General features: G+C 33.5%; 1 protein-coding gene and 1 long non-coding RNA gene across 2 annotated transcripts; both read left to right on the top strand.

Annotated features, from left to right (window-relative positions):
• Nucleotides 1-3,594: 3,594 nt before the first annotated feature.
• LOC143072867 (uncharacterized) lies at nucleotides 3,595-6,057 on the top strand. The gene is made up of 3 exons (XR_012977337.1): nucleotides 3,595-3,700; nucleotides 4,824-4,956; nucleotides 5,368-6,057. It is a non-coding gene; the product is annotated as an uncharacterized LOC143072867 (long non-coding RNA).
• A 2,494-nt stretch (nucleotides 6,058-8,551) lies between these two features.
• On the top strand, nucleotides 8,552-10,811 carry LOC143072866 (uncharacterized). Its single transcript, XM_076247991.1, has one exon. It carries the CDS (start codon nucleotides 9,217-9,219, stop codon nucleotides 10,168-10,170), a length of 954 nt encoding a protein of 317 aa, XP_076104106.1. The 5' UTR covers nucleotides 8,552-9,216; the 3' UTR covers nucleotides 10,171-10,811.
• Nucleotides 10,812-25,659: the final 14,848 nt, after the last annotated feature.

Raw genomic sequence — 25,659 nt, 5'->3', positions numbered from 1 at the left:
AATCATTGAAGCATGACTGGAGCGCCCCCCCCCTTTAGGTCAGTCAGCTCCCCCCCCCCCCATATACACACTTTAGGAAAAGTTCTGGATCCACCACTGCTCTGCTAGGATTTAAATTTAAATTGAATTATTTTACATAAAATGAATGGATTCAATAAAGAAGTTACCATTTGATTTTGTTAGGGTGGGGAGCTAGGATGAAGAAAATTTTGTCCTGCACATTGTTTTAAGGATGTTCTTAAGTGAGGGGGGCAAGGGGTTTATAGCTGTTATGCTGTTATGGCGCATTTTAATTTTTTGTTATCTGTTATTCTGAAAATATATTTGCTGTTAGCTGTTATTGTCTTATTCTTTGTTAGCTGTTATTGGGCTTTTTGTTTTTTTGTTATCTGTTATTGTGATAATGTATTTGCTGTTAACTGTTATTGAAAATTGGAATGTTAGCATTTTTTTGACAGCCAAAATTCGGTAGAAATTGAAGATCATTGGACATTAGAGTCTACCACTACTAATATGTTGGTCCCGTATCCGGAGAAGGATTCCATTAAAACATACCCATCACAGAAGTGAGGTCCAGAAAAATTCCAGTATATCTTATCGGATTATCCTTTGTAACATATTCCATTTTTTTTTAACATTTATTTAGAATTATCCCGTACGAACATATCAAATTAGAACAATTCTTCACATGACAGAAAGGAAAACATATGGCCAGGAATTTCTGACAAGGATTTCAATTAAGGACTATAGCTAGGTCCTTACAACCAGTTAACCTTTTACATAGACTCATGCAGCTCTTTTCAAAGCAGTACAATCAAAAACCTGATAAAAAATTGTTCAAATAAGGCCTTTGAAAATAGTGAAATAAATTACTTTTGGAGTGTCAAAATTGGTTCGAGGTACTTGACAAATTGCATGCTTATAATTGGTGCTTTTGATTTTTCTACCCTATATCATCATGACAACTTTTCCTCATAGTCTTATTCGGAAAAAAATCACACACCTCATTAAATGGGCATTTAAAAAAGTCAGAATGTGAATATATATATTCAAACTCTTTTAGGTCGTTTTTAAGTAGCAACAAACACAAGAACGATGTCAATTGAGCCTACTTTGATACCATAACTGACCTTGAATTTTTACTAGATATCATTTTTGTCTCTTTGACATATTTCTCGATTCCATTCTTAATTTTATTACTCACTATTTAAATTACAAGCATGTGTGAGTTTCAATAACTGTACAAAAATAAATGCTGAAAAAAGTATTCTATAACAAATTAACAGCTACGCCATGAGCGCATGATACGCCCGTTATCTTTTTGAAATATTCGATAACTTCTCAATGCCATATAAGATATTTATAAAAATCAGTCAATATATATTATGTATATAAACAATAAGTCAAAGTTTCATGAGAACTGCTGAAAACATTTTTGAGTTATTGTCCGAAAACTGGAGAATACCATCTTTTTTAATGAATAAACCCCTTAACTGAATAACATAAAATCGAAAATTGATAAAAATCGAAAGGGCGCTTACAACAATAGATATAAACAATTCAGCACAGTTCCATGAGAACTGCTGAAAACGTTTTTGTGTTAATGTCCGAAAACTAGAAAATCCCCCCTTTTTAATTAATAAAACCCCTAAACTCGGAACCTTAAAATCTATAAAAATTGAAAGGTAGCTCATGTCAATAGATATAGTAAACAATTCACAAAAATTCTTTGCAAATTTGTGAAAGGATTTTTGAGATATCAGAAAACTGAAAAAAAAACCCAACATTTTTATTGATTAAAACCCCATTACTGAGAAACTTAAAATCTAAAAAGTTATAAAAAAAAACTATAGGGAGCTCATGTCAATAGATGTAAATAATTTCCCAAAGTTTTCGATGATGTAAATTGGTTAAAGAGTGTTTGAGTTAATGTCCGACATATTGACGACGGACGGACAAGAATATACCAAATACATAATATCTAGATACATAATTCTAAAAACCATATTCATAGAAAATGGAATTTATTACAAAGGATTATACCCGTAATAAGAAATACTGGATTTTGTCAAGGACCCGACTTTTTTTAATATTTCATTTACTGTTATCTGTTTTTGTCCATTTTAATTCCTTGTTATCTGTTATAAGCCAAATCAATTTGCTGTTTTGCAGTTATTTGGACCCCCCCTTGCCCCCTCTTAGGTGAGGTTTTGAAATAAGTGTCAATTGTTCGGATTCCTCGGTGTTTTTCAATACGATACAAGGTAAAATATTTTTCTCCATAAAACCTGTCCATCTTTAACATAAGGCTATTCTAAATAGCTCATAAAAGGTCATTTGACAGAATTTAAACAGATACTTGATTTTCTTTCTTGTGATTTGAGACCCAAATAATACCAATGCAAATATAAGGTAAAGTCCGAGTCAGCCTTTTCCCGCCCGCCATATTTTAAAAATCAAATATCTCAAAAAGGAGCTCCATGACCTTTCAATATTTTTTTAGCTTATTTCGATCTTTAAATAATACCTTATAGTAAAAGTACCAATTTGACAGGTGGTGGTCGCCATTTTGGAGGTCGCCATCTTGGTTTTGTGAGTTCTTTTAGGTTTGTTTACTATTTTGTTGTTATTTCTTCACAACGACTGCTTTCAGGGCCAGTTTGGTCAGCTTTGCAGCCCGCTAACCTCGATGATGGAGTACTGGTAGATGAGTCTTGGACGTAGTGCTAAAGATGACAGGAAGCGTTATCAGGACCAAAGCCGTGAGGCAGTGAAATGAAGGTCAATCATCTTACACCTAGGATACAGCCTTAAGCTGCTTAAACTCTTGTGTGAAATAATTCAGATTATCATTTATACCTGAACAAGTAATAACTGGCTTTAACTGAGTGCAGATAAAAAGTCCAACGACCTTTTAATGTTAGTGCCAAGTCAGGTCAAATAGGGTGTTTATTAATACAAAACTAAAGCTATTGAAACGTTCTTTCGGTTGCCTATAATTGCTTACATCGACTTCATTTGAACTTTGGTGGAGAGTTGTCTCATTTGGCAATCATACCACATCTCCTTATTTTTATAAGTCAATAGAAATCCATAAGCCTCGATATGTAACTTGAAAATTGGACCGGAAAACAACAAAAAAGACAATCGTTACTTTTCTATTTTTCACACAATACCCGACAGTACATACAGCAAAAAGAATCTGGCGACCCCCTTATAATTTCGTATTGTTAAAACGATACTGTTAACAGCTGTAAGAATTACAAGAAATTCCAATATAAATTGAAAAAAGTGCATATCTTTTACGTTATTTTTTTAACATATATTCTATACATTTATACAGCTTTATTACATTTTCAAAAGACTATCATTACAAACTATAAACGCTAGTTTTCGGAATTCAGATGCAGTTTAACGAGATATAGATACATTCAGAATTTCATCAAAATCCGAAGCAACACCCAAATTATATATACGTATATTTTGTTTTAAATTAACTAGGTCTTTCAGGTCAATTCTTTTGGATCGGTGGCATAATCGAAACACATAGTAACCCTTGTCATTCTTGAAATTAACACCTGGGTTATCTTTAAGAGATAAAGATAGACAGTCTATATAAAATGAAAAGCTATGTTAAGGACAGTAGTATGGTACAAGATCAGTGTCTTATTACGACAGGATTTGTAATACCAAAACATGGGTGAGTGTACATTTAGTTCAAATAATCTGAGAATACTATAGCACTAGTGTTGTAGTAGTCTCAGAAATAATCAAACACCACTGTAAGGTAAGAAAAAAATTCAAAATATAAAAAAAAATACACTAAAAGCTTGTGTGAGTCAATGGTCCGTGTGGAAGACAATACTTTGACCTATAATGGTTTACCTTAGTTTACAAATTGTGACTTGGATGGAGAGTTGTCTCATTGGCACTCATACCACATCTTCTTATAACTATTGTTAACGTATATATAGTTATAGCATATACCGGGTAGTTTCCTTGGTTTCTTGAAAAGATGTCTCCGAATACACGTACTACTAAATGAATTAATAGGTATGGAATTAATTGATTGTTGCTCTCTTAATATCCAGTAGCAACTATTTTAATTATAATCAGGACGAAAAAATAAACTTGGAACGGGTCACTTACAATTATGGGCATCTGAAAGAGTTCTTAAATGATTTGGTCGTAATTCTGACTAAAGTCATAAGGTGACGTGGTTTGCCTCTGTCATTATATTTACTATTTGAAGTATTGTTCCTGAGGACCTGATTATTTTTTTCTTCAGATTTTTGAAGGATTATTATTAAAGGATGTACTTAGGTCAATTTTAGGAATTTGTGTCAGATGGTCGGACTCCTTATTTGTCCCCCTACGATACAGAGTAAACCATTTCGCCCCATAACGTCCATTTTTCTGTTCTTATAAGTTTTCTTAAGCTCATAAAAGGCCATTCACCAAAATTCTAGATTTCGTTTCTTTCAATTTGAGACCCAGATAATAACAATTATTTTTTTTGATATAAGGTACGATTCCGAGTCATTTTTAAAAAAAAATTCTCCAAAAAGGAACCCCATAACCTAGCGAAATGCTTAGTTTATTTTGTTACTTTACTCTTCCGACTAAAAGTATCGATTTAAATTCTTGATTTTTTTAATTTCACCATGATGGTACATTCTAAAGATTATTCATAAACCCTTGCGGCCTCTAGTTCCCGTGTATGAGTCAGTTCAATCTTTTTTTGTCTAGGTAAACCTCGACAATGAATACCAAGGTTGTTTAGCTCTTTTCCAATTAATGCCCAACATTTTACTTTTTAACAGGAATGCTTTACACCTTTTGCTTGCTGGCGATTTTTAGTCTTTGTGAAGCTTCCACCAAAAAGGGAGTTGCCATAAATGGCGGACACAGTTACCATTGTGGAGACGAAGATGCCCTTACTAATATCCACTGGTGGTAAGTGACTATTCACCAGCGCAGTAGTCAGCACTTCTGAGTTGACATGCGTTATCATTGATATGTTCATAATTATAAATTAACTGTTTACAAAACTTAACATTTTTAAAATACTCAGGCTTTTCTACCTCAAGAAAATATTACCTTAGCTGTATTTGGAAAAGTAAATATGAATGTTTGGTCCTCAATGCTTTTCACCTTTGTAACTGTTCTTTATTCAGAGTAAATAATGAGTCTTTTGTAGACGAAACGCGCGTCTGGCACATATACACAATTTTAATCCTGGTATCTATGAAGTGTTTATTGACAAACACTGCGTCGATGCCAACCGCTGGTGGAGATTTATTCTCCTGGTATCAATGTTTAATTTCCTGTTTTTTAAGTAAACCGTTTTTTTTTCTACACTTTTAGGTATGATTGGCACGAGTCTCCGTGGCAACACAGCACAAAACATTGTTCGTCAAGTGTAAAGTCAGGATATGTGCCAATGGTCTGGGCATGGCGACATAACATTGATGAACCAGTCCATTTACAACACAACACCCACTATGTCCTGGGTTTTAATGAACCAAATTTTCGGCAACAAGCAAATATGTCACCCCAAGATGCAGCAACTCACTGGAAATCATTGGAATCAATTGCTCACGGGAGGAAGTTGGTAAGCCCTGCCGTTGCCCCGGGTGGTTACCTAGATCCAGTGGTATGGTTAGAGCAATTTTTTTCACATTGTCATGGTTGCCAAGTTGATTACATAGCCACTCATGCCTATTGGTGTAATGCAGACATTACAATGAATTTCTTAAAGAAATTATGGGATAGATTCCACAAACCAATATGGCTTACCGAATTTGCATGTCCGCAGAAAAACTCTGTCAACGACCAACTAAATTACATGAAGGCTATATTACCTCGACTTGAATCTGCTTCATATGTCTACCGTTACTCATGGTTCGTCAGCAGAACACATGGAGATGGTTGGGTTTTCCCAGCAGCCAGCCTTCTTGATGAGAACGGACCCCATCTTTCAACTCTAGGGCATTATTACAACAACTTTTAGAATTGATAAAATTGACCGAAGAAAACATAAAAGGTGTAACTCAACTGCTTTGATATTTTTATATACCAACAAGTTGCAGTTAATAAATTTTGTTATCGTGCTAAAAACTAAGGTCTTAACAAGACATTTTACATTACATTTTTATTTTGCAGTTTTGGTTTTGTCCAAGGTAACGCGTTTTGTTATATATTTTATAATTCTGTATACTAGTTAATGTAATCCAACAAAATAAAGAATAATTAGTGATCAGTCTGTCCGTCCGTCTGTCCGTCCGTAACAAATTGTGTCCGCTCTATATCTAGAGAACCGTTATAATTTCATACTTTATAGTTGACATGTATATTAAACAACCCCAGATGGTGTGTCATAATGTCTGTACAACTTCCTAGGTCAAAGTTCAAGGTCTAAAACTTTGATTTCAGTTGACAACTGCATGTTCTATGGTAAAGATCGTGTCCGCCCTCTAACTTGAGAACCGTTATGATTTCAAAGTTTATTCTTGACATGTATATTAACCAACACCAGAGGGTGTGTCATAATGTATGTACAACTTCCTAGGTCAAAGGTCAATGTCAAACATTTTTCAGTTTCAGTTGACAACCCCATGTCCTATGATACAGATTATGTCGGCTCTATGTCTTGAGAACCGTTATGATTTCAAAGGTTATACTTGACATTACATTAACCAACAATAGAGGGTGTGTCATAATGTATGTACAACTTCCTAGGTAAAAAAAACTTTGGTTTCAGTTGACAACTGCATGTCCTGTGGTAAATGTCGTGTCCGCTGTATATCTTGAGAACCGTTGTGATTTCAAAGTTTATACTTGACATTTATATTAACCAACACTTTAACTAAAAAATCACTTTCAGCACATAACGAAACTATGTAATTACCTAAAAAAGTGCTTCATATCAGCTTATCCATACAATTTTTTTACCACACGTTAATTACAGCGGGGCCCACAGAGAAGGCTCCCATCTCAATGATGTCTAGTTACGTCAGTATTTTATATCCTGGACTGCGTATAAACAATATAATAATGTACTCAAAATATATGCACATAAGTTAAGATGTATGGAATCATTATTTTTGTTCCAACATAGTTGGGGAAATTACAATTTCCTTATCTTTAAACAAAAGTTATGTTCTTACTTGACACTGTCAAAAAGTTTATTCAATTTTTAATTTTCAATGACTTAGGTGTTACACGACAAAAAAAATAGGAAAAAAAAAAGTTGATGAACGTTTTTTTTAAGTAATCAAAAAATTTCATGAACTTTGTTTTAGCAACCTCCATATACTCTGCGAAAAGATGTTCGTTTAAGGATAATCAATAGGTTTAGAACAATAGGGCATCAAGTTACAATGTACGTCAATTTCTAGTTATGTCCGTTTTGAAACAAAATGACCGTGTTAAAAGTACAATTTGATATGTGTGAGATGTTTTTTACTAAATTAATTTTTGGATTTAAAGATTCATATAATGATATTATGCCTACACAAACATATCGATGTTTCTGTGGCAGCTGAAATTCTTGGTCAGCGAATATACACAATTCAGCACAACTGTTTTATTGCGGTTGTTTTTTTGCACGCTCGTCCTGAAGAAATATGAATACAAGGAGAAGTGGAGAACACTTCAATGTAACAACAATTCAATATTTTTAATGAATAACACCACCTGCTCTTTGTCCCCTGCTATAGACCACTCGACAAATTTGGTTATAAAAAAGTATCTTTCGTCAATCGAGTGATGCTTAGTTTTCTTGTTGTTTTCGCCTAGAGTTGTGACACAGTTCATGATGTTTTATGACATGTAGATAGATTATTTTACATATACGTTGTTTTTGTCAGTTGTAAAGGACTGTCAAACGTAGCATGCAGTAGCATCTACATATTTGTATTTTATGACATTCTCCTACGGATATCCTAGGGTTGAACAAAGAGAACACCATAATTAACATATACTTCGTCTGAAATGTAAGAGCTTTTTGAAGCCGACGAAGAAAGTCATCAATCGATATATACACTCAATCAATGACAATATACCACAAGACAAATGCAGTGTACAGTATGCTTCCATTCAAGATGCAATAGAGCTGATAAAGACAGTAGGAAGAACAAGTTTTTGTGCAAAAACCGACATATCCAGTGCATTTAGAATTATAAACATAATAGAATCACAATACAAACTGTTTTGCTTCATGTGGGAGGGGAATTACTATTACGATAAAAATCTACAAATGGGTTGTAGTTCTAGTTGTCAAATTTTTGAGAAATTTAGCTCAGCTATTGAATGGATCGCAAGGAATAAATTACTTATTCCAAACATTGTGCATATTTTAGATGATTTCATGATAGTCGACAAAACCGAAGATGGGTGTAAGAAAAAATTACAACGTTTTATTGCAATTTGTAAAGATATGGGTATACCAATTTCTAAGGAAAAAACATTCCAGCCATCCCAAGTCATGAGTTTTGTTGGTTACGAAATAGACACTAAGTTGATGGAAGTAAGACTTCCCATTGATAAATGTAACAATCTTATAACTGAAGTGTTACAAAAGGAAAAAATTCCATTGAGGGAACTTCAATCTATCATTGGTACACTAAACTCTGCTTGTGCAGTTGTCATCCCAGGAAGGGCATTCCTCAGAAGACTAATAGACTAACAATAGGGGTAAAAAAAAATCCTTACATAGAATACGAATGACAAAATCCATTCAGCAAGATCTAAATACATGGCGAAATTTTTTAAAGAATTTTAATTGGAAGTCATTGATTTTATCAGATCGTTGGTTAACATCTGATCAGCTACATCTGTTTACAGATGCCTCCGGTACATTAGGTTATGGTGCTTTGTTTGGTTCACAGTGGTTCTTAGGCAAATGGGACACAAAATGGCAAAAGCAAAATATTGCCTTTTTAGAGCTATATCCCATAGTCTTGGCAGTTGAAATATGGGGACACCAATTTGAAAACCAATGCATATATTTCCATACAGATAATATAGCTTTAGTGTCTGTAATCAATAAACAAACATCTAAAGATGCGTTAATCAGGTTTCTTATAAAGAGACTAGTTCTACACTGCCTAAGAAACAATGTGAACTGAAGGCAAAACACATTTATGGTTCAAAAAATGTATTGGCAGATGCACTTTCTCGTCAACAGGTACAGAAATTTCATCGGTTAGCACCATGGGCAGACACTGTTCCCAAACCAGTTCCAAATCTACCAGATTTGCCAAGCTACAGGAACTCTTGAATCAAATTTTTAACAGCATCTTATCTGACTCCTCACAAAAAACTTATAGAAGAGCAATTATACACTATAAGAGTTTTGTTGAAGAATATGGCATTAGATTTCAGTTACAACTTACTAATTCAGATCTCATATTATTTATAACCCATTTGAAAAACAAAGAACTTGCAGCAAGTTCTATCTCAACATACATTTCAGCAATTGGTTTTACACACAAAATTAATAGTTGGCCTGATCCAACTGATTCATTCATTATTGATAAGGTACTGAAATCAGTGCACAAGGGAAAAAATCAAGATATGAGGCTTCCAATCACTAGTACGATTTTGAATCAATTAATAGATGCATTGAAACAGACAATATCTAACAAGTATGACCAACTTCTATTCAAAGCAATGTTCACCCTAGCATACCATGCTCTTTTAAGAATTGGTGAGATGACAGTCAACAACAAAAATTACAATCATGTTATTAGTTTAAGTCAAGCTGTTATTTTACACAAGAAAGTAGTTATCAATTTCATGGACTTCAAACATTCAAATGGAAAACAATTCCATTTAGAAATAGCTAAGAATAAAAATGACAATATTTGCGCTGTAACGGCACTTACAAACTACTTAACTTTGAGAACTAACACAACAGGTCCATTATTTCTCAACTCCAGTGGAGAAGCTGTTTCTAGACAATTATTCCAACATGCTTTGAATGGTGCTTTAAACTTTTGTGGGCTCAGCATAGCATATTACAAACCTCATAGTTTCGGGATAGGCTTTGCTACCGATGCAAGTGCAAAAGGATTGTCCACAGAAACCATTAGAACTTTAGGTAGATGGAAATCCGATGCATTCAAATTGTACATTAGACAATCAGGTCAAATTTCTAACATTTAGTCATTTTTACATGTATCACAACTGATCATGTAATGACATATCTTGGAGAATGAATTACTGCGTTTATTTTTTATATTTTGTACAGGGCTCGTGGGTCACAGCTCATTACGTATCGCATAAAGAATAACAGTTCATGTTATATGGAAACAGTGGACAAATGGGAAAGTTGAATTATGACGCTTATTCAAGCTGATACAAGGACAACCTAAAACCAGGAATCCATCCGTTTACTATTGCAATGAAAAAAAAAATTACCGAGAGGAAGTTGACAGAACACAGCTTGCCAGTACTGTTATCTTAAAATCTCCCATTTGCATTTAGTTATATGAGACAGTAAACTTATGGCTATATATTAAGAAATACAGTTATGTTATTTTAGTATATTTTGATTTTTGTGTCTCTTTAGTAAAATTTGGATTGCATCAAGTAGATACATTGTGAGGACACAGTGTCAGCATTGTGTCTTTTTAATTTTTTTCTTTTTAGATTCTATCGAGTAGATACATTGATAGGACACAGTGTCTGTAAATTGTGTCTTTTTAGAATAATTTATTTGTATCAGTAGATACTTTGAAAGGATACAGTGTCTGTAAATTGTGTCTTTTTAGTATAATTTAGTTTGTATCAAGTAGGTACGTTGATAGAACACAGTGTCTGTAAATTGTGTCTTTTTAAGAGAAAAAAAATAAATTTGTTGGTATCAGTAGATACATTGTTAGGACACAGTGTCTGTAAATTGTGTCTTTTTAGGATAATTTATTTGTATCAAGTAGATATCTTGATAGGACACAGTGTCTGTAAATTGTGTCTTTTTAGTAAAAATTTATTTGTATCAAGTAGATACTTTGATAGGACACAGTGTCTGTAAATTGTGTCTTTTTAGTAAAATTTAGTTTGTATCAAGTAGATATGTTGATAGGACACAGTGTCTGTAAATTGTGTCTTTTTAGTAAAAATTTATTTGTATCAAATAGATACTTTGATAGGACACAATGTCTGTAAATTGTGTCTTTTAAGTTTATTTTGATTTGTATCAAGTAGATACATCGTTAGGACACAATGTCTGTATATTGTGTCTTTTAGGATAATTTATTTGTATCAAGTAGATACATTGATAGGACACAATGTCTGTAAATTGTGTCTTTTAAGTTAATTTTGATTTGTATCAAGTAGATACATCGTTAGGACACAATGTCTGTAAATTGTGTCTTTTAGGATAATTTATTTGTATCAAGTAGATACATTGATAGGACACAATGTCTATAAATTGTGTCTTTTAAGTTTATTTTTATTTGTATCAAGTAGATACATCGTTAGGACACAATGTCTGTAAATTGTGTCTTTCAGGAATAGGGCATTCTAGGGATGCAATGTCTGTATATAGAGTCGTAAGTTTTTTTCATTTTCATATGCAGGATAAAAGATGATGTAGGTTTACTTTAGGGCAGCGTTTTCAGCTCCATAAGAGCTTCATACGTCATGGCGGTATCTGCTCCCAAAAGTTGAGATGTTACACTATTATTAACAAATTTATAGTCAAGGGGAGATAACTCTAAATTAATTGACTTTTCAAAAAATTCAATTTCAATAATTGATGACATTTGTCTTTTCATTATTACATAATATGCTCAGTGGTTCAGACTGTAATGAAAGTATTGTATATTTAAATTCATAATTGGTACTTATAATTGTAGTGTATGCAAATTTTATACATGTATCTTTTGATATGATTGAATTTGAAACATAAACTGTCACATCTGTGGCCTGCATCATCATAATATGTGTTAGTTGTTATTTCGACTTTAGCGGATCATAAAGGAAAGTAAGTTTACAGATATAACATTGCTCTTTTAAATTCTAGAGGAAGTACATGTACATTATGGTGTTGGATCTGTGTAACCACCTGAAACAAAGGGCGTTGATCATCATTTAGTGTCCGGCATCTGGTCGTATCTTCAAGTTTTGAGTTTTCAAGTTTAAGCGTTTTTCACGAATTTATTCGACTGACAAGAATTGTGAATACAATCAGCATACTGCATCACAATTCTACAAATGTAGCTCTTCCCGTTCAGAGCTGATTCAATAACACGCTCTACTTTCAAGGCATTGCATTGTTTCAATTAAATATATATTAATACTTCGGAACAAATGGGAATTTTTTGCATAACTATATGGTATGATTTTGCGCATTAGTACGCACATATAATGACAAATGCTGTTGTAACAGATATTTTATCTTCTCTGCTTTTGGTTTGAGGTGTCTCCTTTTCAGGAAGTCGACATTATTAATCAAAATAACTAAATGTTCAATCATACAATTTGCTTAGACTTAAAAAATATTTTCGCATATTTATTCATAAAAACTATTCAATATGTTTAATGAGATCTACATCACAGTATCGTCTCCAATTGGCAAAGATATTAAGATATTACAAAATACAATCATTAACGAGGCACATGCACATTCATTTTTTTCTGAAATCTATAAACTGGTAGACGTTGAAACGTTCCTTGTGCTATTCTTGAAACTTTTAGTTGTTCTTGCACATGTATTTTTCATACCATTTCGAAATAACGACGAAAGCCAGCTAAACATAAAAAGTGTTATTGGAATGCAACAGATAAAACAAACAGTAAAGATAAAGCTGGAGTATAATGCAATATATAAAAATGATGGTGTGATATCTGAGAAATCTGTAAACATTTCGATTGGGGATATTATCAGCCTTGGTGACAAGAGTACAGCAGAAAAATAAAAGGATAAAACAGTGACCTTTACCAATCTATTTGTAGACTTTTCTCTTGCTGTTATTTGTTTGTTTTGCATCTTCAAAAGCTTTGTATGTTTTCTAACTACCTTTACAATTGATACACAGAAGATTGTAATGGAAATGAATGGAAGCACCACAGACAAAATGTAATCGGCTATTTCAAGGACTTTATATTTTTCCTGATTTTTAGTCGAATTCACAGAGAAGGTTTGAGGTTCTCGACATACTTCCACGAATTGTTTTGAAGTTTTGTCAATTACATATATTTTTTTCAAATTTGAGATTAATAAACTAAGAGTGAGTGACAAAGAAAACACAATTAACATATATAATGATACTATACATCTATTAAAGTCCAATCTATACGTCAATGGTTTGTACACTATAATGAATATCTGGAAACTGTGCATCATTTTTATCCAAAGTGAGATTTGAATTAAAAAATTGTGTTCCAATAACAGTACCGACATAAAAAGCATAACACCACATATATTCTACATAGTTCTCTTGTCGGACAAAGAAAGCTATGAGAAAAGCGTCTTGAATACTAATCGCAAGTAAATCAAGACTTGTGTAAACAACCATGAATCCGTACTTTTTAATGAAACCATCTGATTTTTTCATTATTCGGATCAGATTTATATGCCAAATCAAACAAAGTAAGATTATACAAGGCTCAATATACTTGTGAAACCTTTGAGCATTCTCATCAGTCTTTTTCTTTGGACAATATATGAGGTCGTCGTACATTGCCATTATCTCATTACCTGTCAGCCCAAAGTTTTTTAAATAACCTGTCAGGTTCCTCGATGATGCCATTATTGTTAATGACAAAGACCTGCAATTAAAGTTAGATTAAATTATATAATATGTAAGAGACCAAATGACACCAAACATTTGCTAGTTGTCAATTTTGTACAAAATCATTTTAAATGTGGTTTTATTGCAGACACAGCATGCAAACTAGAAGAATAAAAAAAAACGCTGTTTTCTCTCAATCGATTTATGACTTTCGAACAGCGGTATACTTCTGTTGACTTTATTTATAAATCATAATTTGACGTCTTAAAATTCTTGTAGTAGTCTGTCTAAAGAGCATTCTACTTAACTTTTGGGTTCACCACTAAGATTTGAAATATTTTTTTTATCAATTTTCTCGTTTCAAAATCATAAAGTAACAGTTCAAAATCAAATTTCATAAATCTTAAGTTTTGTACTCTAGATCTTATTAATATGTCTATTAACATCAAATTTAATAATGTCAAAATCAGAAAAGTTTAAATTACAGAAATAAACGGCATTGGGTTCATCAAATTATTTCTTTTAAAGAATAACCAGTTAAAATTTGGTTCAAAATGTCTTTACCGTTTTTGTCATCGAGGTTTAAATTCGACCAAACGTTTTGTATTTCAGACGTACTAAACTCGTGTGCATTTCGGATGAAGGCTGGTCATTCTATGTTTCTTGGTCTTCAATAATGGCCAATGATAACATTTTCCAAATGACACAAATGTTTTATCTTTAAGCAATTAAAACCGAATCTTCTTGATACGTTGACACATAATTTTATAAGGACGATGTGAACTTGGCGTTGACAGTGAAAAGCTACGATAATCTACTCGAGTACATGAAAATATTTAAGTCCATCTCATGCAATGGTATAGACAAATAATGATTTTTTGATTTTCTATCCTTTGCACTACTAGTAGTATTACAAGTTAAAGACAAATTGAAAAGGTAAGTCTTTCCTGAAAAAAGGTCAGCGTAGATACAAGTATTTTTTAGGGGGGAATGAACAAAATATATTTGAAATACAAACACTGATTCAAAACAAAAAATCCTCTTAAACTGACAACATCATAAAGATGTATGATTTTTTATTGACAATGTATGTGTGACATTTGATGGACATATTTTGACTTGTTTGTGATCTTAATCCTTCCTCTTTTAAAATCTCCGTGTTTGTAGTCTAGGATATGTCTCTGTCTGAAGAACACAAGACGCTGTTGACTAATGTTAGTTATTAATCACAAAACCCGTAATAAATTTGAGAAGGGAAACTAGCGTTAAATGAGTTAAGCCTTTTTCAACTGATTTTTATAGTTCGTTCTTATGTTGTACTGTTATACCACTGTCCCAAGTTAGGGGGAGGGTTGGGATCCCGCTAACATGTTTAACCCCGCCACATTATTTATGTATGTGCCTGTCCCAAGTCAGGAGCCTGTAATTCAGTGGTTGTCGTTTGTTTTTGTGTTACATATTTGTTTTTCGTTCATTTTTTTTATATAAATAAGGCCCTTAGTTTTCTCGTTTGAATTGTTTTACATTGTCTTATCGGGGCCTATTATAAATGACTATGAGGTATGGGCTTTGCTCATTGTTGAAGGCCGTACGGTGACCTATAGTTGTTAATGTCTGTGTCATTTTGGTCTTTTGTGGATAGTTGTCTCATTGGCAATCATACCACATCTTCTTTTTTATATTAAAAGAAATATGCGTTTTTCGGGAATCATTCTTGATCGCAAATTTCGATTTGTTTTGCGCTTTCTTGGTAGTATCTTTTTTATCGTTTTTCTTTCTTAATTATTCTGCTAGAAAAATAAAAATATCCTGTAAATTTAAATGAGGATGTTCGTTTCGATAAATTAAATTTCAGCTACTCAAGTCTTGACTATCAATTTTATACTGTATTTAAGAATACACTCGAAGTAATTGAAGACAAGCATATCAAATAGTTAAACATGGTTTGACTTATTTCTACAGAGATGTTGTTATTCGTAAATGTAGATACGATCCGGGTAAACTTATCAATCCTCTAAAACATATTATTACATGTTACCGACACTGTAGTTATATCATAAAACATCGGTATGAATATTGATTGGTGTTGATAAATCAAGATCAATTTAATATAATTGTATTCATTAACAGGCCAACATTCTATCTATACCTTTATCTGACCATTGCACATATTCGTGTTTTTACTAAATGTTAATGCTGTCTAAATAAAAAATCAATTGAATGATGGATGTTGGGTGTATACTGATATGTTAGTCCTAGAGACAAGAGTTTTGAATTATTTGTTATTGACTTTTTACTTGCTTTTAGTAACTACGAGTACTCTTAGGTCTGTAGTTTTTATTTTTAGTGTTTTCGTTGCTTTGTATTGATCTGCGATTACAAATAAAGCGCTTTTCAACAGATTTTTATTATTTGTTCTGATGTAATTCCGATACATCTTTTACCCGGATTTGTTTTTTCTATCGATTTATGAGTTTCGAACAGCGATATACTACTGTTGCCTTTATTTCCCACCTTAGATTGAGGGTTGGGCGCTTGCAAATATGTGTAACGTCGCCAAGTTCTGCATGTGCCTCTTCCATGCCAGGAGACAATACTTATGTGTTTGTCGTTTGGTGCTGTATGTTATATCTGTTTTTCGTTTATTTTATTTTCGTGGTCTTTGAGTTAAATCAGACTGTTCATTTTCTCGTTAGAATTTTTTACAGTCATCACGATCGCCGATGTAGAGTTGTCTCATTGGCAATCATACCACAACTTCATATTTCTATATTGGGATCATTAACACGTTGTTTGTATGACATACCGACGTATAGGTAATATTACCTGCCCATTCGGTTTTCATCAAAGTCAACCGGTCCAAATAAAAATTAGATCAACATTTTTCATTAAAATCATTAAATCATATATGCAAAAAACTACGGAAAAGATAAATGCGAAGAAAAATGTTAAGATATGCGGTTTTTCAACTCTGACGTCTAAACTACAAAAATCTCAGAATTCTCGTATTAAGTCATAATTTGGTCATTATATCGTATTAAACATTTTGGTACAAAGTTATCATGATATATTTTAATATCAGGGTAAAGTACAGATCAGTAAAGGACTAATCAAACGAAGAAACACTGACCTTATAAAGGGCATAGTATTATACATTGAAGCACATTTCATTAAAAATTGGTTCTGTACGGCGTTGAAATACCTTTGTACTGAATGTAAATGACTCCATATAAGTATATAATTCGCACAACCAATAATGTTCCCAAACAAATAGTTGTAAATAAAACAAAATGTTCCTTGTGGAAAGAGCTTACATAGGTTATTCCTGTTGCCCAATTCAATTCAATTTATTTGAATAAAATACTGTTTAAACCAAAATGTTCCTTATATGTTAACAACAAATATATGTTTTTACTTTACATGGACGATAAGTTTATTTAATAACTTCAAAGACCTAACCATACGGTAAAATTGAATGATGATCACATTGACCCGTTTGAAAAAAATATTACCAAATGATATGATGGACTTTGTCTCAGCAAACTATATGTAATCTGTGAAAATATTTTCGTATTGGAATAATTTATATGTACCTAAAACTGGAGATGTATAGTGCATCAAGTAACAAAGTATGTTAATTCTTCTTATGTACCTTTTGAAATAAAACCATCGTGATTAGAGTATAAATTTGATAGGTGTGAAATGTTTTTTTCCTAATTAATTTTTTGATTTAGAAAATCAAAGGCGAGCATGGTGTTATGCCTACACAAACAGATCAACATTTCTGTGTCAGCTGAAGATCAAATTCAGCGAATTTACTCAACTGAGCACAACTGGTTTATTGTTTAGTGCATTTTGCCCACTCGTCATTAAGAAATATAAATACACGTTGATGTTGAATACACATCAATGAAACAACAACTCAACATTACAACAATAATATCATCTGACCTTTGTCCACCGCTATAGACCACTCGACAAATTTGGCCATAAAATTTATTTTTTGTTACTCAATATGTGCTTCTCAGGCAGCCAATTCAACGTTTAAACAATGTTGAAATGTTTAAACTGCCACGTAAAAATAACGTTATATGCACTATTAGTTTTGAAAGTTGACATGACCTTAAAAAGGTGATGTTGAATCAACGTTGTTTAGTAACTTTGTAAAAGCGTTGAACTTTTTATTGAATAAATGTTGACTTAACATTGAAACTACCTCACAATTTATCATTGAAATACAATTTGTTCCTGTAAAAAATACGTAATTCCAATGTCGGTTCGTGTCTGTCATATTTGGTTTATGTTATAAATCAGGCGGTTATTTTCTCGTTTAAATGGTTTAACATCTTTCATATCAAGGCCCCTTTTATTGTCAAGTATATAAAATGGGTCTTGCGCATTTTTAAAAGCCGTACGGTGACCAATAGATGCCATCAATGCCGACATTTTCGGGCCCGGGATCACTGAAACAATGCCACCAATATCCAGCATCAGGATCTATTGTAACAATGCAACATTTTCGATCACAATGATCTACTGTAAATCTAACAATACAACCAATAGTAAGCTTCAATACCTATTGTTACATTTGAATGTCACTCTCAGACTCATCTTTTGAGTACATATTTTGAGCATAAGGATCTGCCATAAACATTGCCCTCAAACACTAGTATAGATCACCAGGGTCTATGAAAGTTTTTTTGCACGTTTGCACCGAAAGTTATTTCATTAAAAACTAAAAAAATGTTTTTCCAATATTGTTTATTTTTCAAATTTAATATTCATTTAAAAAAATGTTAATGCAAAATTGACAGCTTTGACATCTAACCCTGAATCTTTTATTCCTTTTTTTATTGCCATTAATTCCTTAACCCTTTACAAGGGGTACCACTAATTATTTTCTGCCTCTAATTCCTGTGCATAGAATAAGAATATCATTATTAAATGTTAATTACAATTTTTATATGTTGCATATGCTTATTGTAGGAGACCTATTGCCGAAAAAGTATCAGACGAAAGAAAACGAACCACGAAAACATAACATTGACCAATTTACCACGGTCCTTTCAAACCTACAGGTCGGACATCTACGCCCTACAATCAGCCTATACACGAACAAAATCACGAAAATGAAATCAACCACAATGGAAAATTATGTCATTCGATCTTCTCTAAATCTGATTTGAAAATAAATTGTTAACTGACCTACTAGTATAAAATTCAGAAAAAAGACAAGCTGATGCACTGCAACATTGATTATTAATTCAGTCTCTAGAACATGATCTAGTGGGTAAGGCCTGAAAATGGTCGATAAACTGAGTTGTACAGACACCGCAGTAATGAAACTTTATAGAACATATTCTTGTTTCCTGTAGTAATTGTAAGCAGAAAAATTAACATCGAAAATTGCGAATTATTTCTAAGTCACCGTTTTATGCCGATCTAGGGGCAGGGCCTCAAAATAGTCGTCAAACAGAAAATACTGAAACTAAACATTAAAAATAGCTTATCTATTAAAAGTGGCTAAACCATGACCCAGGAGGCAAGGCTTCAAAATAGTCGTCAAACTTATATGTACAGATAGTAATGTAATTATATATTAAATAACAATGATCTATCACGTCAAGTAAATCATATCAAACTAATCTAAGCACATATCTAAACAATTGTCGTCGCCGGAAAAACAATCTCTAACTCTAGCTTTCAGCTACTTCCTTCGCAGGCGAGACAAAAACCATATCGAAAGATAGTGACGGCGTATTTGCATACCGACGCTTTAAATTATGTAGCTTTCTTCTCAGGGGATTTTATTTTCAATATCGATTATCTTAATATTTACGCATACTTATTTTTAACCGAAGCATACGATTTTTTAAAGCATGCTTGGCTTAACCAGCGGTAAATTAATAATAGTTATCAAAGGTACCAGGCTGATAATTTAGTACGCCAAACGCGCGTTTCGTCTACATGAGACTCATCAGTGACGCTCATATCAAAATATTTATAAAGCCAAACAATTACAAAGTTGAAGAGCATTGAGGATCCAAAATTCCAAAAAGTTGTGCCAAATACGGCTACGGAAATCTATGCCTGGAATAAGAAAATCCTTAGTTTTTCGAAATGTTTTAACTTTTGTTAACAGGAAATTTATAAAAAAATGACCACATTATTGATATTCATGTCAACACCGAAGTGTTGACTACTGGGCTGGTGATACCCTCGGGGACGAAACGTCCAGCAGCAGAGGCATCGACCCAGTGGTGTAAATAGTTATCAAAGGTACCAGGATTATAATTTAGTACGCCAGACGCGCGTTTCGTCTACATAAGACTCATCAGTGACGCTCATATCAAAATATTTATAAAACCAAACAATTACAAAGTTGAAGAGCATTGAGGATCCAAAATTCCAAAAAGTTGTGCCAAATACGGCTAAGGAAATCTATGCCTGGAATAAGAAAATCCTTGGTTTTTCGAAATGTTTTAAATTTTGTTAACACGAAATTTATAAAAAATGACCACATTGATATTCATGTCAACACCGAAGTGTTGACTACTGGGCTGGTGATACCCTCGTGGACGAAACGTCCACCAGCAGTGGCATCGACCCAGTGGTGTTAATAATTATCAAAGGTACCAGGATTATGATTTAGTACGCCAGACGCGCGTTTCGTCTACATACGACTCATCAGTGACGCTCATATCAAAATATTTATAAAGCCAAACAATTACAAAGTTGAAGAGCATTGAGGATCCAAAATTCCAAAAAGTTGTGCCAAATACGGCTAAGGAAATCTATGCCTGGAATAAGAAAATCCTTAGTTTTTCGAAATGTTTTAAATTTTGTTAACACGAAATTTATAAAAAATGACCACATTGATATTCATGTCAACACCGAAGTGTTGACTACTGGGCTGGTGATACCCTCGTGGACGAAACGTCCACCAGCAGTGGCATCGACCCAGTGGTGTTATTAATTATCAAAGGTACCAGGATTATAATTTTGTACGCCAGACGCGCGTTTCGTCTACATACGACTCATCAGTGACGCTCATATCAAAATATTTATAAAGCCAAACAATTACAAAGTTGAAGAGCATTGAGGATCCAAAATTCCAAAAAGTTGTGCCAAAAACGGCTAAGGAAATCTATGCCTGGAATAAGAAAATCCTTAGTTTTTCAAAATGTTTTAAATTTTGTTAACAGGAAATTTATAAAAAATGACTACATTATTGATATTCATGTCAACACAAAAGTGTTGACTACTGGGCTGGTGATACCCTCGGGGACGAAACGTCCACCAGCAGTGGCATCGACCCAGTGGTGTAAATAGTTATCAAAGGTACCAGGATTATAATTTAGTACGCCAGACGCGCGTTTCGTCTACATAAGACTCATCAGTGACGATCATATCAAAATATTTATAAAGCCAAACAATTACAAAGTTGAAGAGCATTGAGGATCAAAAATTCCAAAAAGTTGTGCCAAATACGGCTAAGGAAATCTATGCCTGGAGTAAGAAAATCCTTAGTTTTTCGAAATGTTTTAACTTTTGTTAACAGGAAAATCTATAAAAAATGACCACATTATTGATATTCATGTCAACACCGAAGTGTAGACTACTGGGCTGGTGATACCTTCGGGGACGAAACGTCCACCAGCAGTGGCATCGACCCAGTGGTGTAAAAAGTTATCAAAGGTACCAGGATTATAATTTAGTACGTCAGACGCGCGTTTCGTCTACATAAGACTCATCAGTGACGCTCATATCAAAATATTTATAAAGCCAAACAATTACAAAGTTGAAGAGCATTGAGGATCCAAAATTCCAAAAAGTTGTGCCAAATACGGCTAAGGAAATCTATGCCTGGAATAAAAAAATCCTTAGTTTTTCGAAATGTTTTAACTTTTGTTAACAGGAAATTTATAAAAAAATGACCATATTATTGATATTCATGTCAACACCGAAGTGTTGACTACTGGGCTGGTGATACCCTCGTGGACGAAACGTCCACCAGCAGTGGCATCGACCCAGTGGTGTAAATAGTTATCAAAGGTACCAGGATTATAATTTAGTACGCCAGACGCGCGTTTCGTCTACATAAGACTCATCAGTGACGATCATATCAAAATATTTATAAAGCCAAACAATTACAAAGTTGAAGAGCATTGAGGATCCAAAATTCCAAAAAGTTGTGCCAAATACGGCTAAGGAAATCTATGCCTGGAATAAGAAAATCCTTAGTTTTTCGAAATGTTTTAACTTTTGTTAACAGGAAATTTATAAAAAATGACACATTATTGATATTCATGTCAACACCGAACTGTTGACTACTGGGCTGGTGATACCCTCGTGGACGAAACGTCCACCAGCAGTGGCATCGACCCAGTGGTGTAAATAGTTATCAAAGGTACCATTATAGTTGTTAATGTCTGTGTCATTTTGGTCTTTTGTGGATAGTTGTCTCATTAGCAATTATACCACATCTTCTTTTTTATATTCATAGAAATCTTAAATTAGTATACTGTGGAACGCATTAATCTTCAATTTTTATTCAAACTCATAGACAAGTAAATTTTGGCTCAAAATGGTCTAAATTTATTTCTCTTTCACCAAAAGTTTCATTTTTGCAAATGTGTTGGTTAGTTTAAGTAAACAATGACATCAAAAGCACTATTTTGTGTCAGAGTAGGGCTACTGTCCTCCGAACAGTTCGAAACGCAATAATCCTAAACTGTGACAGGGTATTCAATTTTGGATGGAAAAATACATATAACACAAAATTAAAAAATAATAAAAGCCAATAACAGGACAGTCAATGTTACGTCAAATTGTTACCTGAAGAAAGACATTGTCAATCGAGCACGTGCTGAGAACGAGGTTGATAATGTTTTTTTCTCGGGATAACGATCTTGTGTATCCTTTTTTCAGCTAAGTTTAGCAACGTTGTTACCGATTCTGATTTAGGATTTATCTACTATTATAAGTCCACGGTATTTTAAAGCTGACAACATGGGAAAAGATTTACTGATTGTTGAATGTCGTTTGGTAACCTATGGCTGTGATTACCATTATACGTTGGCTTTTAGGTGTCAGACCACCAATTAAATATCCCTATCTGTTCAACCAAATTTTGCAATTTTTACAGTTTCTAAATATTTTACCTTAAGTTTAACTTCATAGAAACCAGGGATATCAGCTTTCTGCATGCCAATTTTCAACATACATTTAAAGCCTTCTAAATAAAACCTGATCTTTAAAAAATGGTACTCCAAAAATAACCCCTGGTTTTCTGGAAATCTGAAATAAGTATACTGGTGAACGCATTAATCTTCAATTTTTAATTCAAACTCATAGACAAGTAAATTTTGGCTCAAAATGGTCTAAATATATTTCTCTTTCACCAAAAGTTTCATTTTTGCAAATTTGTTGGTTAGTTTAAGTAAACAAGGACATCAAAAACACTATTTTGTGTCAGAGTAGGGCTACTGTTCTCAGAACAGTTTGAAACGCAACAATCCTAAACTGTGACAGGGTATTCAATTTTGGATGGAAAAATACATATAACACAAAATTAAAGAAATAATAAAAGCCAATAACAAGACATTCAATGTTACGGCAAAAAAGACATTGTCAATCGAGCATGTGCTGAGAACGATGTTGATAATGTTTATTTCTCGGGATAACGATCCTGTGTATCCCTTTTTCAGCTAAGTTTAGCAACGTTGTTACCGATTTTAATTTAGGATTTATTTACTATTATAAGTCCACGATATTTTAAAGCTGACAACATAGGAAAAGATTTACTGATTGTTGAATGTCGTTTGGTATCCTATGGCTGTGATTACCATTATACGCTGGCTTTTAGGTATCAGACCAACAATTAAAAATCCCTATCTGTTCAATCAAATTTTGCAATTTTCACAGCTTTCTAAATATTTTACCTTAAGTTTAACTTCATAGAAACCAGGGATATCCTGAGTTGTACGTGTATCAGCTTTCTGCATGCCAATTTTCAACATACATTTAAATCCTTCTAAAAAAAACCCTGACCTTTAAAAAATGGTACTCCAAAAAAAACCCCTGGTTTTCTGGAAATCCTAAATTAGTATACTGTGGAACCAAAAGTTTCTTTTTGGAAATTTGTTGGTTAGTTTAAGTAAAAAAGGACATCAAAAGCACTATTTTGTGTCAGAGTAGGACTACTTTTACATACGTTCTAAATTGGAGGGAGTAATTGGTGGTCTGACATCTTTACATGGAAAACTGTCTTATTGACAATCAGACCACATATCACTTTTTTTATAATATATATAATATAATAAGTACATATAAACAAGTGACAACTCTACGACATATCCATCTATTGGATTACCAGTGAAGGTGATACACGACTGAAAACACATATGATATTCATAATTACTTTAAATATCACCAAAACAATGTTAAATCTGCAAATTTGCGGAAGCAAATATTTGTTCATTCCTCGCCGGTATTCGAACTCATGCTATTGGGATATCGAGACAACGCCGCCTGCACTGTATCCATCACCCTAGACCACTCGGCCACCTAGACTGAACTTAAAATTCAGCTTTTGGTGGTCTAGTGTTACCTTTCCTAGTCCGTAGAATCTAGAGTTGTAACAGAGTACATGATATATGAGCATGAAGATGAAATTGATTGCAGATTAGCTAAATTATCTATCGTAAAGGATTGTTAGATGCAGTCACAGAAACAATTATGTGATAAGTACGTCTACACAAGTGACAAATCTACGACAGATCCATCAATTAGATCACCAGTGAAGGTGATACACGACTGAAAACACATATAATATTCATAATTACTTTAAATATCAGCACAACAATGTTAAATCTGCAAATTTGCGGAAGAAAATGTTTGTTCATTCCTCGCCGGTATTCGAACTCACGCTATTGGGATATCGAGACAACACCACCTGCGCTGTATCCATCGCTCTAGACCACTCGGCCACCTAGACTGAACTAAAAATTCAGCTTTTGGTGGTTTAGTGTTACCTTTCCTCGTCCGTAGAATCTAGGGTTGTAACACAGCACATGATATATTAGCACGAAGATGAAATTGATTGCAGATTAGCTAAATTATCTATCGTAAAGGATCGTTAGGTGCAGACAAATCTACAACAGATTCATTAATTGGATCACCAGTGAAGGTGATACACGGCTGAAAACACATATAATATTCATGTGTTACAATTTTAGATTCTATGGACGGACGAGGAAAGGTAACACTAGGCCACCGAAAGCTCAATTTTTAGTTCAGTCTAGGTGGCCGAGTGGTGTAGAGCGCTGGACACAGTGCCGGCGGTATTGTCAGATTTAACATTGTTGTTCTGATATTTAGAGTAATTGTATAAATATCATATGGGTTCGAATCCCAGCGAGGGAAGAACAAACAATTTACGAAAGCAAATTTACAGATCTAACATTGTTGGATTGATGTTTAGACGAGTTGTATATACATAATGTACACACCCATGTATCACCATTATTGCTGGTGATCCGATGGATAAATCTGTTGTAGAGTTGTCACTGACTCAGACGTACTTATAAAAATAATTATTTTCTGTGACTGTATCTTGCATTAATTTGTAGAATCATTTACTATAGATAACTGAGCTGATCTGTAACAATAAAATCTCCATGCCTTATATATCATGTACTGTAGTACGACGCTAGATTAAAACTGACGAGGAAAGGTAACACACAGCCACTGAAAGCTTTATTATTTGTGAAGGCCAGGTGGTCGTGTGGTCTAGAGGGACGGCTACAGTGCACGCGATTTGGTGTCTCGATATCTCAGTAGCATGGGTTCGAATTCCGGCGAGGGAAGAACAAAAAATTTGCGGAAGCAAATTAACAGATCTAACATTGTTGGG

Source organism: Mytilus galloprovincialis, chromosome 4 (genome assembly GCF_965363235.1).
Source record: "Mytilus galloprovincialis chromosome 4, xbMytGall1.hap1.1, whole genome shotgun sequence".
Taxonomy (NCBI): Eukaryota; Metazoa; Mollusca; class Bivalvia; order Mytilida; family Mytilidae; genus Mytilus; species Mytilus galloprovincialis.
The sequence above is the reverse complement of the archived record's forward strand: the minus strand, read 5'-3'. Positions and strand labels throughout refer to the sequence as shown.

Excerpts from the sequence above, each read along its gene's own strand:
- LOC143072866 (XM_076247991.1), top strand. The coding sequence starts at position 9,217 with ATGGGCAGACACTGTTCCCAAACCAGTTCCAAATCTACCAGATTTGCC.